This window comes from Eulemur rufifrons, chromosome 2 (genome assembly GCF_041146395.1).
Source record: "Eulemur rufifrons isolate Redbay chromosome 2, OSU_ERuf_1, whole genome shotgun sequence".
NCBI classification, from domain to species: domain Eukaryota; kingdom Metazoa; phylum Chordata; class Mammalia; order Primates; family Lemuridae; genus Eulemur; species Eulemur rufifrons.
Genome location: NC_090984.1, coordinates 15,520,844 through 15,537,525, shown reverse-complemented (window position 1 = coordinate 15,537,525; position 16,682 = coordinate 15,520,844). Strand labels below are relative to the sequence as shown.

Genomic DNA, 16,682 nt, shown 5'->3' with positions numbered 1-16,682 from the left:
AGGCCACACAGCGAAGAGCTGTTCCCAGAAGGCCTGTGTCCTAGTCCCATCTGGGTGAGCATCCAAACCGGACCTCAATCTTACCCCTGGACGGGAAGAAGGGGCAATGACGTTCTCCTGTGCCAGAGGCCCATCCGTGGGGTCAGACAGGAGGGCGCTGGCACCCCCAGGTGGGTGCTTGTCTTCATAAGACCCTGGTGACCAATGACGGGGGATTTTCAGGCCAGATTTGAAAAGGGTTTTAGCACAAAGGGGGTCGTGGCCTATAATGTCTCTTGGGGGCCTCAGTGGGCCAGAGCTGGCTTCAACCGCAGGAGGTCTCCCTGGATCCCAGCACCCAGCCCTCGCCTGGCCGTGTCCTGAAAGGTCACCTGGGAGGGTGGGAGGTGTCCAGGGTGCTCTGTTCCCAGGACCAGGGTTGGGGGGCAGGGACCTGGCATCAGCGCTGGGAAGGCGACATAGAGAGACAAACTGCAGTCACCCTTGAGTGGGGCCGGACTGGACCGTAAGGGGAGCACAAAGGGAGCTTCGGGGGGCCGGGATGTGTCTGCATCCTGCTCTGGCGGTGGCTACACGGGTCTGTGTCTGTGTCACGATTCCTCAAGCTGCACGTGTAAGACGTGTGCTCTTTAGAATATGTTACACGTCCTTAAAAGACAGGGAGGAGTCTGAGAGAGGCAGACACAGGAGACAGAGACAGGGAAAGATAGAGACCGAGAAAGGAGGGAGACAGGAAATGACAGAAAGAGATACCCAGATTTTGAGAGACATAGAAACACTGGGGAAACTGAGGTATGGGAAGAGAGATGGGGGAGGACAAGGAGGAAACAGGCAAATGCCCTGAGAGAGAGAGAGGAAGGGAAGGCGCAGCCGGGGAGGCCGGGGAGCCAGGCGCCGTCACACGCGAACATGTCCTTAATTATAATTACACGGGAACATTTAGTTTGTAGATGCAGCAGAAATGAAATCGCTGCGCCTTGCCCATTAATCTAATGGCTGTTAGTCAATCACTCTTCTAAAGGGACTCGGGCTGTGGCTGCGTGGGGGGTGGCCCACGGGGAGCAGATCAGAGGAGACGGTTTTAAACCGGTGATGCCCTCAGGGAGAGCCGGAGGGGCACAAAAATCCCCCGGATATCAGAGTCCTGCAGGCAGCTACCAGCCCAGAAGTTAGCAGCTGGCGAGTGGGAGTTCTATTCTGCAGGGCTGGGTTGGGGGGGATACAATACATCCCAGAGCCATCAAAGGTTCTTGAACTCGACCTAGGGGGCTGGGGAAGGCTTCCTGGAAGGGCTGACATCTCCACCGTGCTCGCAGGTATAACTTGAGGCAGGCGAGCAAAAAGGAAGGAAGAAAAGCCTTCCAAGGAGAGAGAACAGCTTGTGAAAGGTCGGGAAGGAAACATGTGTGCAGCTATGAGCGTGACTGGGTGGGAAGTGGGAGGGGGGGACATGTAGGGGGAGCTGGGGAAGTCAGCAGCAGAGGCCAGGCCACCCACGGCCTTATAAACCCGACAGAGGAGACTGGACTTTGTCCTGAGGGCAATAGGGAGTCATTGAGTATTCACAGCAGGTGGACACAAGTTCAGATTTATATTTTTAAAAGATTCGTGGGCCAATGGTAAGATCTTTGACTTACTCAAAAAGAATGAGCTTCCCGGTCTTGGAGATTTGCAAGATAAGGGCTGCACTAACCTTGAGGGGTGGGGGGTGGGGGGTTTCAGCATCGGGCAGAGGCTGAGGCTGCGATTGCTGAGTTGGGGTTCTCAGCCAGGAAGGTGAGGTACAGAGAGGTTCAATGTGTTACTAATGCCACTTGGGGGGTACACTTGGTCCCCCAGTTTTGAGACAGTGAGGAGTAGGGGGTGTGGATGACTCAGGAGTTCAGGCACCAGAGTGGGAGGTTTGAGTCAGTGCCTAGTGTATACCTCTCCCAGCCGCTCTCAGCTGGGGGGTGACTCACTCATTCATTTGGCCTTGAGTGTAGAGGCCTGGTGGGGCAGGGGTGGGGAGGGGGGGAGGAAAAGACCACCTAACTAGGCTGCCACCATTGCCTCTCCCACTCTTTGAGGGTGCAGGAGCCAACAAGCCACCTCCGCCCACCAAATACTTCTAGAATGAAATCTGTCGGCTCCAAAATATGCCGCGATCTTGTCCTCTTCTCATACCCTCTGTGGCTACAACCTTGGCCTGGCTCCATCTTCACTCACCTGCTCCCATCCTTCCCAGGCATAGTCTGTCCCTACAGTAGCCAGAGGGCGCCTGTGAACACTGAGTCAGGGCCTGTCCCTCCTCTGCCCACAGCCCTCCATGGCTCCCACCTCCCTCTGGGTCAAAACCCAAGTCCTCCCTGCAGCCCACCAGGCCCTGCAAGACCTGCTCCAACCCCTCCCTGCTCTCCCCTCCTCCCTCTCTCCCCCTCCTCACTCTGCTCCAGCCAGATGGGCCTCCTCGCTGTGCCTGCAACATGCCAGGTGCAGTCCTGCCCCAGGGCCTTTGCACATGCTGGTTCTCCTCTACCTGGAACTCTCAGATCTCACAGCTTCTTTTTATTCCGCTGAAACATCACTTCCTCAGGTGAGCCCTCCTTGATTGCTGGTCTAAAGTAGCATTCAATTCACTCTGCACCTCATCCCCTTGGTTTTATTTTCATTTTTTTCTTTCTTTTGCTTCTGTGGTCTTCTGAAATGACCCACTGAATCTATCCGCTTCCCTTTGTTTTCCCCATGAGACCCCAAGTCAGGGACCCCTGGGTCACTGCTGTGTCCCCCGCGCTCAGCACAGGGCCCAGCACACAGGAAGTGCTTGCTGCCTGAGGGACTGTGGGATTTTCATCAACCCCATTTCACACACCCCGACACTGAGGGGAAACTGAGGCTCAGAGAGGCAGACCTCCCCCGCTCACCGGCAGGGTGCCCCCTGGAGGGATGTGTGTGGCCCGTGTGCGCCCTGGAATTCCGTGGGGCGAATGGCGTGTCTCAGGCATAGTCTGGCAAACGCAGGTGTGTTCTGACTGGGGTGGGGGCGTCTGTCCTCACTGCCCTGGGCGACACGTGTGGGGGCGGGGGGGGGGAAGCGAGTTGATAAAAGAGCCCCTGGGGGGGCTCCTACTTTAGCTGGGGTTTAGCTGGGGGGGACCCTCTCATGCCCCTTCTGCCACCCCCACCATGATGGGCCTCGGGATGGCCGGGCGAGAGGACCCTCGTGGGGGAGACACGGAGTAGGGGCGACACGCTTCTAAAGACCCAGCCACAGCCCGGTAGATACTGCAGATTCCCCACCCTTGCACCCCACCTTCCTCCTCCGACTCCTCCCCCTCCGCCTTCTCCCCCTCCCCCTCCCCTCCCGCCCAGACCCTCCCCGCGGGCCCGCAACCCCCTCGGGTCCCGGCGCTGGCACGGCTCCCGCCCTCCGTCCGCCCTCAGCCAATGGCCGCGCTGCCTGGTGAGGTAATGCGCCCCCCTCGCGCTCCCATTGGCGGGCCTGGAGCCCGTTCCCCGGTCGCCCCTGGCAGCGGAGTCCGCATGGGACGCGGGCGGGGTCCGGGTCCTCTCCGGCGCGAGCCTCCCCGGGCCCCAGGGTGGCACTGGGCACCTGCGCCTCCCCCACCCCACTTACCGTGGGACCCCCGCCTGCCCCTGCCCGGCTCTGGGCCCAGATCCCAGCAAGGAGGGGCCGGGGTTGGACTTGGGGACCCGTGCCCGCCGCCGCCTCCTGCCCCCTCCCCCAGGCCGCCCTAATCCCCCGGGATGAGCAGGAGGGAACCCCCCACACCCCAGCAGCCAAAGACCCCCGAGCTGCCCATTCCAGACGGGTCGCACGTGCATCGCGCGCCCACGTGTGCCACAGCCCGCGACCCCCTGGGGACACTGCGGTGGGGACATCAGACCCGGGACACGTCACCAGTCACTTCTTCCCGCTTCTGGTGGGGGGCGGAAAGGGGGCCACAGGCCCCAGGCTGCGGAGCCGGACGGGGCTGGCAGAGGCCGTGGCGGGGCCGGAGGGGGGTCCCCTTTGAGTGTTCGTGTCCCCTGTTTGTCTCCTGGGAGCCGGGGAGCGCATGGGGGCCGTGCCGCCTGTCACCGCTGTACCCTTCAACACATACTGGGTCCCCGCTCCCCCCAGCTGGCTCTCGTTTTCCGTCTGTCGTATCTTTTCTCTCCCTCCCCTCCCAGCACCATTGGAATGGACTTTAAAAAAAAAAAATTGTGGGCGTTCATGAGGCTGGGCGTGTTTGGTCTGCTGCGTTCCTTTCTTCTCTGCTTTCTCGTTGAGGGGTAACCCGCACCCGCAAACAGCGCCGATGTGAAGTGTTCAGCCGGCTGCGTGGGGCTTTGACCTAGGCACACACGGGGTCCTTGTCCCCAGCAGCCAGACAGGGATAAAGATCTAAGGGCTGGGACTAGGGGGAGGGGAGGGGGGGTCTTGTAGTGTAACGTGGACTCTGTCTTTACTTGAATTTTTGATTTTGCGTCATCCTTGATTTTTTTTAACTGCAGTCAAATGTCATTTAGCTCCATTCCTGAGTTGTTTTTTTGTTTTTTGTTGGCGCCCCCTTAAATTTTGCACCTGAGTCCCTCTCTCATCTCACCCTAGCCCTGGCCTTGGCATAGAACATTCTACCCCCCTGCAAGGTCCCCCTAGGTAAATCTTTCTACTTCCCATCCCCCCCCATGGAGTTCGCCTATTTTTAAAACTGATCTTCCCAATCTGGCGCCTTCCACTCAGCACAATGGCTTTGAGATGCATCCAAGTCGGTGTCTGTCCCCACAGTCGGTCCCTTTTTCTTGCTGAGTTGTATTCCAGTGCAGGGGTGGACGGCGGTTTGTTTACCTCGCCACCAGCTAATGGACATTTGGGCGGTTTCCTGTGTTTGGCTGTCACGAATAAAGCTGCTACGAACAGTCTCGCGCACGTCTCCGGGTGGACATATGCTTTCTCTTCTCCTGCAGAAAACACCTAGAGAAGCAGAGGACTGGGTCGGCTGGTGGTGTCTGTTTAACTTTTTAAGAAACTGCCAAACAGTTTCCCAGGGTGGCTGTATCATTTTGCATCCCCACCAGCCAGGGACAAGCGCGCCCTTGGTGGGGTGGGGGGGACATATTTTTGGCATTCCTCTATTTTTCCTTTGGATTGGATTTAGGGAGGTGTGATTTAAGGATGCAGTTCCATGAGTTTTGACAAATACATACACCTGTGTGTAAGCACGACCTCCATCCAGATGTACGACATTTCTGTCACCCAGAAATCTCCTTCGGGATGTGTTTTTAATTTACAGAGAGATGGTGAGAGAGCGAGAGCGAGAGAGATCTCACTCCTTTTCCTGTTTTCTGCAATTCGTATTTTGTTTTGAAGTTCCACCCACGTGCCTTGCAATTAATAATGTCTTTGCTCTTGTCTCTCTCGGAGGAGACCTGCTGGGCTGTAGAGTGCATCATCTTAACTCCCTAGAGCCTTCTCCAGTCTACTGAATTATTATTATTATTATTAATTTAACAAATAGCTGTTGAGCACTTCCTGTGGCCCGGCGACATTCCAAGCACTTTATATAAATTAGACAGTAAGTGATTTCATCCTCCCTTGCCCGCACCAACAACACGGCAAATGAAGTGTTTTATCATCCCCATTTCACAGATGGGAAAACTGAGGTGCAGAAAGGTGATGTCACCTGCCCCAGCCCCACAGTTGCAAAGTGGGCGGGCCCCGTGCCCTTGACCAGGGCACACGCCGCCCGTACACTCCCAGGCAGGCGAAAGCACCCTGCAAACATCAGCCCCAGGCCCACCCTCCCTCACCCACAACCCCAACAGCTAAAAAGCTCCAAAAATAGGATTTCTCATCAGGATGACTCTAATACTCATTGGCTGTCAAGACCTAAACTGACCTTTGGCTGTTAATATCCTTTATTTATCCTACTTAGGGCGAATATGCCTAGTATTGCTACGGCGTTTGACTTGGGAGGTGGGGACAGGCTGCCCCGGGCCCTGCTGGGACTGTTAAATAATATGTGCTGAGTGCGTCTTAGCAGCAGCTTACAATCTGGAACATTCTGAATTCTGAAACACATCTGGCCCCAGGGGTTTCAGATAAGCGCTCTTATTATTTATCGAGCCTACAACTCTTCCAGACACTGGTGACCAAGACAGCGCTCATGGGTTCACAGTCCAGTGGGGAAGAGGACAGACACAGTGCCAGGTGGTTAGAACACTGGGTGACCGGGGCCGGGCTGGGGGAGTCACAGACATGGTGGGGCCCAGAGGAAGTGCCTGACTCAGGCTGGGGTGTCAGGGAGGCTTCCCGGAGGAGGTGACGTTGGAGCAAAGTCCTGAAAAATAAGAAAGGGGTAGCGAGGGAGGAAGAAGAGGGTGTTCACCAGCAAGCACAGCTTGTGCAAAGGCCCTGTGGTGCCTTGAGGGCCTGAAACCTGTCCTGCAGGGCCGCAAGCTATCCTGGCAGAAGGAGGAAAGCGGAGGTCCGTGGTGGGTTTCTTGCCCAAGCTGCGCGGCACCTTGAATGCTCTTCTGGCCCCAGTGGGCATCCGGTGGGCATATGGCTTGTCCCCCCCACCTGGGATTTGCTGGAGTCTCGGCTCTGCAGCCGTCGGGACTCCTCATGTCGTAACAGGTGCGGGCAGCCTTCACTCTCACCTCGGTGCTGGGGCAGCCCTCAGGGGCCACTGGGGTGGGGACTCGCGCTCCCTCCAGCCGCACTCCCCGGGCATTGGCAACGGGCCAATCTGAGGCTGCGGAATTTTCTTTTTGAAAAAGGCTCTGCTGTTCGGAAATCTGACATCTTGGTGGATCAATTGGCCGCTTCTGCTTCCTGAGCGTGGGCCGGAGACCTGGGCGTCAGCGACTCTGGTCTCCCCCCCGCCCCCCCGCTGGCTCCCTCCGTACAATATATCAGCCAGCCTCGTCACTGGTGCTGCGAGTCTCTCCCAGATCCACCCACATCTCCCTGCTCCTCTGTCTTGGGCTTGGTCAAGCCTGGACCAGCCTAGTCCAGTCCCCTCTGCCTTGGTCCCTGCCACCCCCACCCCACAGTCTGTCATCTCCAAAGCAGGCAGAGGGCGCCTGTGAGCACCTGAGTCAGGGCCTGTCCCTCCTCTGCCTACAGCCCTCCATAGCTCCCACCTTCCTCAGGGTCAAAGCTCAAGTCCTTCCTGCAGCCCACCAGGCCCTGCACGACCTGCCCTGTCCCCTCCCTGCCCTCCCCTCCTCCCTCTGATCCAGCCACAGGAGTTAGCAACCCTAACCCTAACCCTAACCCTCGCTGTGCCTCCAACATGCCAGGTGCAGTCCTGCCCCAGGACCTTTGCACGTGCTGTGCGTGCTTCTTGGAATGCTCTTCACCCAGCTGTAATAACTTCATTAACTTCTTTGCTTTTAAATTTTTATGTCAAGGCTGTAAGTTCCAAGAAGGCAGTGACTATGTCTACCTTGGCCACCATTGTGTCCCCACCACAGTGCCTGGCACACTGTTGGTGCTCAATAATGATTTCTTTCATTGTGGAAGGATTGATGTCATGGAACGTCAGGGAAAAAAAAAAAAAAAAAACAACCTTGTATTCCCAAGTCCTGGCTGGGAGGATTTGGCCACAGACACTGATAGAGATATTGGGGTGGGGGAAGGCTCCAAATTGTGGTTGCCTCCCCTCTGCCTTTAATTATTTTGTCAACAAGTCTCACAATTCAGCAAGTCAAAGTGGCATTTGAGAGGGACGGTTCCCTTTAGCGTAGCTGACAGCTAATTTGTGGGAAGTTTAATTACAGGCGGCGTTAATTAACTGGCGGAGCGCTGGGCGAGAAGGCAGCCATCTGTTCCTAAAAATGTCCTCCCCTCCTGGGCCTGGCTGGGAGGCTGTGAGGGGTGGGGACAGAGGAGGAGGAAGGAAGGAGACCAGGTGCTGAATCACAGCCTCTGCGTCTCCCTTCCTGACACTGCCAGGACTGAGATCCTGGCAGCCGGCCTCCCCTGGCCTCCCCCAGGGGCCTCTGGGAATGGCAGTAACAATTTCTGGGAATCTGCCTCTCACTGGTTGTATCACTAGAAGTAGAAGGTGTGGGACGGAGGAGGTGAAGAACCTATTGTCCTCAGCCCACACTGGGGAGGCTTGGCGCCCTTCAAAGGAGGTTGGGAGGAGGAACTGGGATAGAGCCAGGCACAAGGGACACCTAAGCAACCTGGCCTGCGAGGGACAGATCACCCTGCCTTCGCTCAAGGATTCACTCCTTCATTTGGACCATTCCTTGTGGGGATGGTCCCCTCTGGGGATGGGTGTTTTGGATTCGAATTCCACCTCCATCCCAGCTGTTTGTCCTGGGGTAAGTCACTTAACCTCTCTGAGCTCAGTTTGCTCATCTGAAAAGTGGGGTCGCTCATAACAGGAGCTATTTCTGTTTGTTGTTCTAGAAAGTTGCTCCCAAGTGTGTTCAGGCTGCTGGAGCCTTGTTATAAACTTGAACTGTCATTATTTGTTACAACTTGTTAGAAGTGTGTATGTGTGTTAAAGGGGAGGGAGGATTCGAAAAGGTCAAGGTCTCCTGTGCCTTCTGGGACCCTGAGCCCTCGCACATGCTGTTCCCTCCATCCAGAACAACCTTCCAGGCAACACTGAACTGCATCTACTTTATCTTTCAAGTCTTCATGTGGATGCCTCCTCCCCCAGGAAGCCTTCCCAGACTGGCCAGCAGGTGCCTCTCTGGATGCTCACAGCACCCAGCGTCCCCCATCACAGCCATGGGTACACCGTCACTGTCTTGTCATACCATTTTCCTCACTGGACTGGGAGCCCCTGGAGTCTGGGCGCTGTGGCTCACACCTGTAATCCCACCACTTTGGGAGGCCAAGGCGGGAGGATCACCTGAGGTGAGAAGTTCGAGACCAGTCTGGTCTTGAAAAGAAAGAAATGGAGAAGAAAGCCTCATATGCGGGAGTGAGCTCCCCATCACCACTGGCATACAAGCACTGGATGGCCCTTGTCAGGGGTTCCATCCTCAAGATGGACTCCTCAGCTCACTGTGGGATTCCTCTTCATGCTCTGACTCCATTTCCCTCCTGGAGGCTCAGCAAAGGCAGAGGAAATGGTGTGGTCAGAGGGCAAGGGGGCCCCTCAGCGGGGTTTGTGCAGGGCAGAGGCCCGTTTCATTCACTCCTTCATTCACTCAATATCCGTTGAGCGTCTACTATGCATCAGGTGTGATCTGAGCTCACTGGGGACAAAGTCCCCAGAGTTGTGGTGCTCACAGTCTATGAGGGAAACAGACAATATGAAAGCAAAACTTGTCAGTTCAGTACTGAAGAGAAAACTACAGCAAGAGAAATGAGGCCCCCCAGGGTGGGGGAGTTGCAGCCTAAACAAGCCATCAGGGGAGACCTCAGTGAGGATGGGACACTTGATCTGAGGCAAGACAGAAAGCCGTGTGGGGACATCTGGGGGACAGCATCCCAGGCAGAGGCACAGCCCGTGCAAAGGCCCTGGGGCAGGACGGCGCCTGGTGTGTTGGAGGCTCAGCGAGGAGGCCCGTGTGGCTGGAGCAGAGTGAGGAGGGGCGGGCAGGGAGCAGGCAGGGCAGGGTGTGCAGGGCCTGGTGGACCTCAAGGAGGACTCGGGCTTCTCCGGAACGGGCCCACTCGCACCCTCCACGCCCACCACCCCTGCCCGCCGCCGGCTCTTGCCTGCATCGAGGCAGTCACTTCCTCCTTTCTCTCTCCACACTTCCCTCCTTGCCACCCTCCACATCCAGCGAAACCTTTAAAAGCATCCATCGGCTCTCTGTGGCAAGAGACTTGAACTGCCACTTCACCGAAGCCACACAGATGGCAGAGAGGCACGTGCAAAGACGCTCAATGCCGTTAGTCACGGCAGAGATGCAAATCAAAGCCACAGTGCGATACCACTTTGCACGTATGGAAACGGCTAAAAAATTTGTAGCTGACGATCTCAAGAGCCGGGGAGGATGTGGAGCAACGGGGGTCCCCTGCGCTGCTGGGGGTGGCGAACGGCGCAGCCCTTTAATGTCAGCGCGTAAAGTCAAGCGCGCGGCACTCCCGCTCCTGGGTGCGCGCCGAGAGAAGGGAAACACGTGTCCACGCGATAACTTGTGCACGGATGTTCATGCGGTGTGGGGACAGGGGTGGGGCAGGGACCAGGGGTTTTGTCCCAGCAGAGGACAGAGGGGACACAAGCAGATGTTTTGGGGAGCTGTGACTGTTTTGTGTCTTGATTGCGATGGTGGCTGCACGACTATGCGTTGGACAGAACTCGAAGAGCTGTGAGTTAAAAACTGATGCCTTTCTCCCCTTTGCTCCCTGTCCCACTCCCTGTCCCCCCACCGCACTGCCCTCTGCAGTAGCTCCTGCCCCAGGCCCTTTGCACCTGCGGCTCCCTCCAGCAGGACTGTTGTTTCCCCACATCTTCCTCCCTGTCTTCCTGCACTTGGATCTATCCCATCTTTTGTGTCTCTGCCCACCTGTCACCTCCTCAGGGAGGCCCTCCCTGATCACCCCAACTAAATCCACCATCCCCCCATAACCTGATGCCCGAGCACCCCATTGCATTAAAAAAAACTGCAACTCATTATGTAGTAAACTCCCTGAGGGTGGGGGTCTCTCTGGGTCATGGCAGTGTCCCCAGCACAGCACCTAGCACATAGTAGGTGCTCATGAAATAGGGATCGAGAGGCAGTTGAGTGAAAAAGTAAAGTGCATGGGGCTCTGTGACCTGGGTTCAAATCCTGGCTCAGTCCCTGGTGTGCTGTGTGGCTTCAGGAAGATTGCATAACCTCTCTGTTCTTTCATCCAGAAGGTGAAATTAACATGTCTCTCTTGAGGGGATGGGGGGAGATTAATCCCCAAGCCCTTCATCATCTGAGTCCTTAAGGGTTTATTTCGCCATCCTCCAAGGTACGCGGGATCGACTGCACCTCGCGGTCGGGGGTGCCCCTTCCCCCCAACTTCTGCTTTTCTTGACGAGCTCTTATGTGTCCCTCGAACGCCTCCCTGCCAGGACGCCTCCCCAAACAGTGCGTGCTGTGGCAGGGCTGATGGCTCCAGCCATTCCGAGTGCCCCCGCTCCTCGGGGCTCAGTCTCCCCGTTTGGCCACACGCCCCCGTAGGCAAACACAGACGGGCACCACCCGGCCGGGCGGGAGGGGCCGCGGCTGCTGCTGGTGGGGAGCAGCAGCGAGGCGGGGGCCGGCGGGGCTGGCACGGGCGGCCTCCCGGAGCTGCCAGTCCTTGGCAGCTCTCCGCTTTCATGGAGGCGGCTGGAGAAGGGCCCGGGCCTGGCTGCTGGGGGACGGGGGAGGCTGGGACCAAGTTGAGTCCCTTTCTCAGAGGAGCAGGTCCTGAGCGGGGGCAGGGAACTCCATGTACACTTATTAAGCACCCGCTGGGTGCCAGATCATGTTGCTCGGGGCCTTTATCCATGCTGTTCCAGCTGCCAGGATCACTTTTCCTTTTCATGGCACTGAGCGTTGCTCATTCTGATCTCAGTCTAGAAGACACTGCCTCCAGGAAGCCTTCCAGATTCTCTGGAATGAGTCGGGCACCTCCCTGTGGGTTGACGCGGTGCCTGAGTTTTCCCCATCACCTGATATTATAACCGAGCTGTAGGCAGGTCACTTAGTCAATCAACAAATGTGCACAGAGCACTTAGTAGGTGGCAGGCACTGCTCAGCATTGTCCATACTTGGAAAACCCCAGATGGGCAGGTGCCACTGCTGTTTCCATTTTACAGGTGGGGAAACTGAGGCTCAGAGAGGTTGAATAGTGCAGTGAAGCCATCTGGCCTGGGGCGTGGCGCACAGTAGGGCCTCAGTAAGAGTTGATTTCCATCCCAGTGACGGGAGCTCGCCCCACCCTGAAGGAGGCTGAAGCTGGAGGTGTGGGGCTTCATCCATTCATCCATTCGATCATTCACCAAATATGTATTGGGCGGCCTTGGAGGGCCACGTTCCATGAGTGTGTCCAAGTGTCACGCAGTGCTGGACAGCCCCAATATCTGTTCCCTCCTCTTCCATGGTAAGAGAGTCCCTGGTTTCGTCACTCAGAATAAAGATGACATTTCCCAGCATCCTTTTAGCCAGGTGTGGCCACACGACTAAGTTCTGGCCAATGCAGCACGAGCAGAAGTGGCGTGAGCCCTTCCTCACCCCTTCCTCCTCCTTGCTTGGAAGGCGGATGTGATGGCTGGAGCTCAAGCAGCCCCATTGTCCCCTGAAGAGGATGCCACTTCCTGAGGATGTGCAGAGGTAAGATGGAAGAATTCTGGGCCCCAGACATCGTGAAGCCTCCGTGCTGTCTCTGGGCTGACTCCCAGGTTCATGAGCAAATAAGCCCTGTGCGCTTGAGCTGCTGTGGTTGGGTTGCGGATCCTCCTGTCTCAGCCTCTCGAGTAGCTGGGACTACAGGTGCCACCACCACGCCTGGCAAATTTCTCTATTTTTGATAGAGACGGGGGTCTCACTATGTTGCCCAGGCTGATCTTAAACTCCTGGCCTCAAGTGATCCTCCTGCCCCAGCCTCTCAAAGGTCTGGGATTACAGGCGTGAGCCACTGCCTCTGGCCCACCATAAAATTAAACCACATCTGATCTGATCTCTGAATCCAACTACACATTCACAGGAAATACTGGGGACAGAGGAACACGTTAAATGACACCACAAGGCAAAATCCAGAAAGGGGACATCACAGGACAGATGACCCAGTTGCTTCAACAAATAAACTGCAGGCCGGGCGCGGTGGCTCACGCCTGTAATCCTAGCACTCTGGGAGGCCGAGGTGGGCGGATCGTTTGAGCTCAGGAGTTCGAGACCAGCCTGAGCAAGAGCGAGACCCCATCTCTACTAAAAATAGAAAGAAATTATATGGACAGCTAAAAATATATATAGAAAAAATTAGCCGGGCATGGTGGCACATGCCTGTAGTCCCAGCTACTCGGGAGGCTGAGACAGGAGGATCCCTTGAGCTCAGGAGTTTGAGGTTGCTGTGAGCTAGGCTGATGCCACGGCACTCACTCTAGCCTGGGCAACAGAGTGAGACTCTGTCTCAAAAAAAACAAACAAACAAACAAACAAATAAACTGCAAAGAAAAACTAAGAGAGAGAGAAGGAGGGAGAAGCTATGGATGAAAAGAGACTCGAGAGACCACCCGCGAGTCTAGACTTTGTCTAGATCCTGATTCAAACAGCCTTTAGAAGAAAAAGTGTGAATGAATAATGAATGCGTGTGGCAAGGACCAGGGGCCCGTGTGCCCAGGACTGGAACTGAGGCAGGGACGCCCGGCCCTCAGCCCGCTGTCTCCTCACTCACCTGCAGACACCGGGGCCAACCCTGGGCTCAGCTGGGATGGGTGTCCCTTGTCCCCAGCCAGAGGCCGGGCAGTCTGGCGGCAGTGAAGGCAAGAATCTAATTTCAAATCCGTTTTATTTTCTCCAGACCAGAAACATTCCTCATTGCCACCCTCCCCGCTCCAGATCTTGGCTGGCCAAGGGGCTGCAGGGCCTCAGGATGGTCCCAGGGACCTGTCGGTTGTCACCGCGGTGGCCTCAGCCACGGCCGGGGACGCAGGGCTGCAGCAGCCATACGGGCCGGCTCGGGCCAGCAGCTCCAGCCTCCGGGAGCGCAGCCGGGCCTGGATGGCCCAAATGGGGGGCCGGTGGCCGGGCAGGGAGGGGTCCTCGTCGCAGAAGCTGTCGGTGGTGGAGTCCGAGCCGTCTTCGGTGCCGGCCACCAGCTGCGTGCACACGGGGCAGGCGCGCCGGGCGGCCCGGGCGAACCAGGGGTCGATACACCTGCAGTGGTAGGCGTGGGAGCAGGGCAGGATCTTGAGCCGGTCGCCCTCCTCGTACTCGTCCAGGCAGATGGCGCACAGGTCGTTGCGCCGCGTGAAGGTGCGCACTTGGGCCTTCTGCCACGTGGGCGCCTTGGCCACCGGCCCGCGGCTCCACCAGGCCCGGACCCAGAGCCACAGGCGGCGCAGGACGAAGAGGACGGACGTGACCAGGGCCAGGGTGCGGCCCAGCACCCAGGAGACGGCCAGCACGGGGTGGCAGTCCAGGTCCAGGCACGGCGGGTGGTCGGGCAGGAGGAGCACGTGGGCCGACTTGTCGCAGCGCAGGATGACCCGCAGGTCCTGCGAGGCGGCCTCGCCCACGAACACGGAGGGGATGGCGATCTGGCTCTGCAGGTCCTCGTACACGTGGGCCATGCGCACCAGGTCGTCGGAGCGCACGTTGTGCACGATGGCCGCCTCGAAGCCGGCCCGCTGCGCGTGGAGCACCTTGAGGTCGAAGGGGCAGTCGTAGCGGCGGATCAGCACGATGGCGCCCAGGGACCGGTTGCCCGGCTGCGGGCCCTCGATGGGCTGGCACGCGTTGGCGGGCTTGGCCTCCATCAGGAAGCCCCGCACGCCCTCGGGGGCCAGGGGGACGCCGAACAGCGCGGGCAGGTCCGCAAAGTCCACGGTGCTGGCGTTGTCCTCCAGCACGGCCCGCACCACCGCCTGCGAGGGCACCAGCAGCGCCGGCAGGATCAGCAAGGCCTTGAATGCCGCCACCAGCGCCGGGGCCAGCCACTGCCGCCCCATGGCCGCCCCTGCCTCAGGCTGCGCACGGCTAGGTCCCGCTGGGGACAGCACACGGGAGGCCGTGGGGCATCTCCAGGGCCTCCCAGGGGCCCGTGGCCGGACGCTGCGAGTGGCAGGGAGTTGGAGTGGCTGGCGGGGCTCAGACACAGGGACACACAGGCACGGGACCCCGCGGGTCTAGACAGAACGTGCTCCCAGCGGCAGCCCAGCGTGCATGGCGCCTTTGAAGGCTGGTCTCAGGAGTTGCTGGCCTCCGTGGCTTTTCTGGCAGATGACACTGAGGCCAGGAGCCCTCTGGGTTCTAGGTGTCCCCAGCCTCTGTGACATCGTCCTGTTCCATCCTCCCCCAAGGAACCTCCAGCTGCCTGGGCCTGGGGCCAATGGAACATTCTAGGTCCCTGACTTGGGGCGGCCTGGGCGGCCTTCTTGAAGTCTCAGGGCGTCCTCGGCTCCTGGGTCCACAGGTGGGCGTGGTGGCCCCCACAGCACGGACTCAGCACTCACATGGTGCCAGGGCTCTGCCAGCGTCACCTCCCCAGGCTCCCAGCGACCCCCTGAGGAAGGTGCCAAAAATAGTGTCATTCACGTACAGGTCTCTCCCTCTCTGTCTTGTCTTTGTGTCTCTCTGATTCTTTTTCTGTCCTTATGAATCTCTCTCCGGCGCTCTGTCTCAATGTCCCTCAGAGTCAACACGCATTTTCTGGGCACGGCCGCCTCCTGTCGCGCTATGAGTGGGGAGCTGCCATTTCCCTGCCGCTCCCGGGAGGGAGCTGGCGCAGAGACAGGACGACCCCCGCCCAAGCGCCACAGCTAAGAAGAGGCCAGGCCAAGCCTCGGCATCCCCCCCAGCCAGCACTTGGCACCCCAAACCTCCCGCCTCACTGCGTCCTCCCAGCTCGGCCCCTCCAGGACGGGTCCGGCTGCAGACGAAACGGGTCTGCTGTCTGGGCTCAGACCGCTTCTTTCGTCTTCCCTCCTGTCCTGCCCCAGGGTCCTGGTTTCATGCCAGGATAATTAAACGCGTGCAGACAGAAAACGCTGCTGGGAAGAGGGATCTGTCTACGCAGGATGAGACGTCCTGGGCCTGCTTCGGTGGCCAACGTTGTGCCCAAGGCCACCAGGGGTTGGGAGGGGACTCGGAAACCCACCGGTGGGTCACCTGGGGGCAGACGTTCTTTTGTTCCCCCTCCTCATGGAGGGGGGACGTGGCCCAGAGAGACGCAGGACCAGCCCAAGCCCACCCAGCGTGTTGGGGACAAAGAAAAGACTCAGAGTCACATCGCCTGACGCCGGCAGGCTGGCATTTCCCAAGTCCTGTCTTAGTGGCTCATGACTCAACAAATGATGGGCTGATTTTTTCTTTCTTTTTTTTTTTTTTTTTTTTGAGGCAGAGTCTCACTGTGTCACCCTGGGTAGAGTGCCATGGCGTCATCATAGCTCACTGCAGCCTCCAACTCCTGGGCTCCAGCCATCCTCCTGCCTCAGCCTCCCGAGCAGCTGGGACTACAGGCGCTCACCAGGATGCCCGGCTAATTTTTCTATTTTTCGTAGAGACAGGGTCGTGCTCTTGCTCAGGCTGGTCATGCCACTGGGCTAATACTTACTGAGCCCCTCCCGCACGCCAGACCCCATGCTACGTGCTCAAGACACGTAATCCCTCCATGCTATGTGGCTGATGTCAAACCCATTTTGCAGATGAGGAAACTGAGGCCCAAAGACTTCAAGTACCCTCTCCAAGGTCACAGAGTTAGCAGGTAAGCCTGCGGTGCACCATAGCAGTCACTCCCACGTTCTTTGACCTGACAACTTCGGGATCCCCTGCTGATATTGATGGGACCCCCGACTTTTACTCCTGCCGCTGAAGCAACCGCCACCCTTCCCATCCCCCGACGCTTAAGAGGAGGGGCAGTCCCCCAACCCAGCTTCCCCGCCTGGGGAGCCCGGTTCTGTCATCCACTTGTATGTGGCAAGCAGACTTCCTTGTCCATCGCCGGTGGGGCGGCAAATGGCCACCCCAGCCCCACCCCCGGGGATGGGATTCAGAGACAATATTTAGCAAAACTGCCGATACATTTTTATGGGATTGCGGGCGTG

At 58.0% G+C, this 16,682-nt stretch overlaps 1 protein-coding gene across 1 annotated transcript; it reads right to left on the bottom strand.

Moving 5' to 3' along the window:
- Positions 1 to 13,505: 13,505 nt before the first annotated feature.
- On the bottom strand, positions 13,506 to 16,220 carry ZNRF4 (zinc and ring finger 4). The gene is given in 2 exon segments (XM_069491688.1): positions 13,506 to 14,959; positions 16,193 to 16,220. Coding segments are annotated over 2 exon segments (1,482 nt in total).
- Between the last annotated feature and the right edge of the window lie 462 nt (positions 16,221 to 16,682).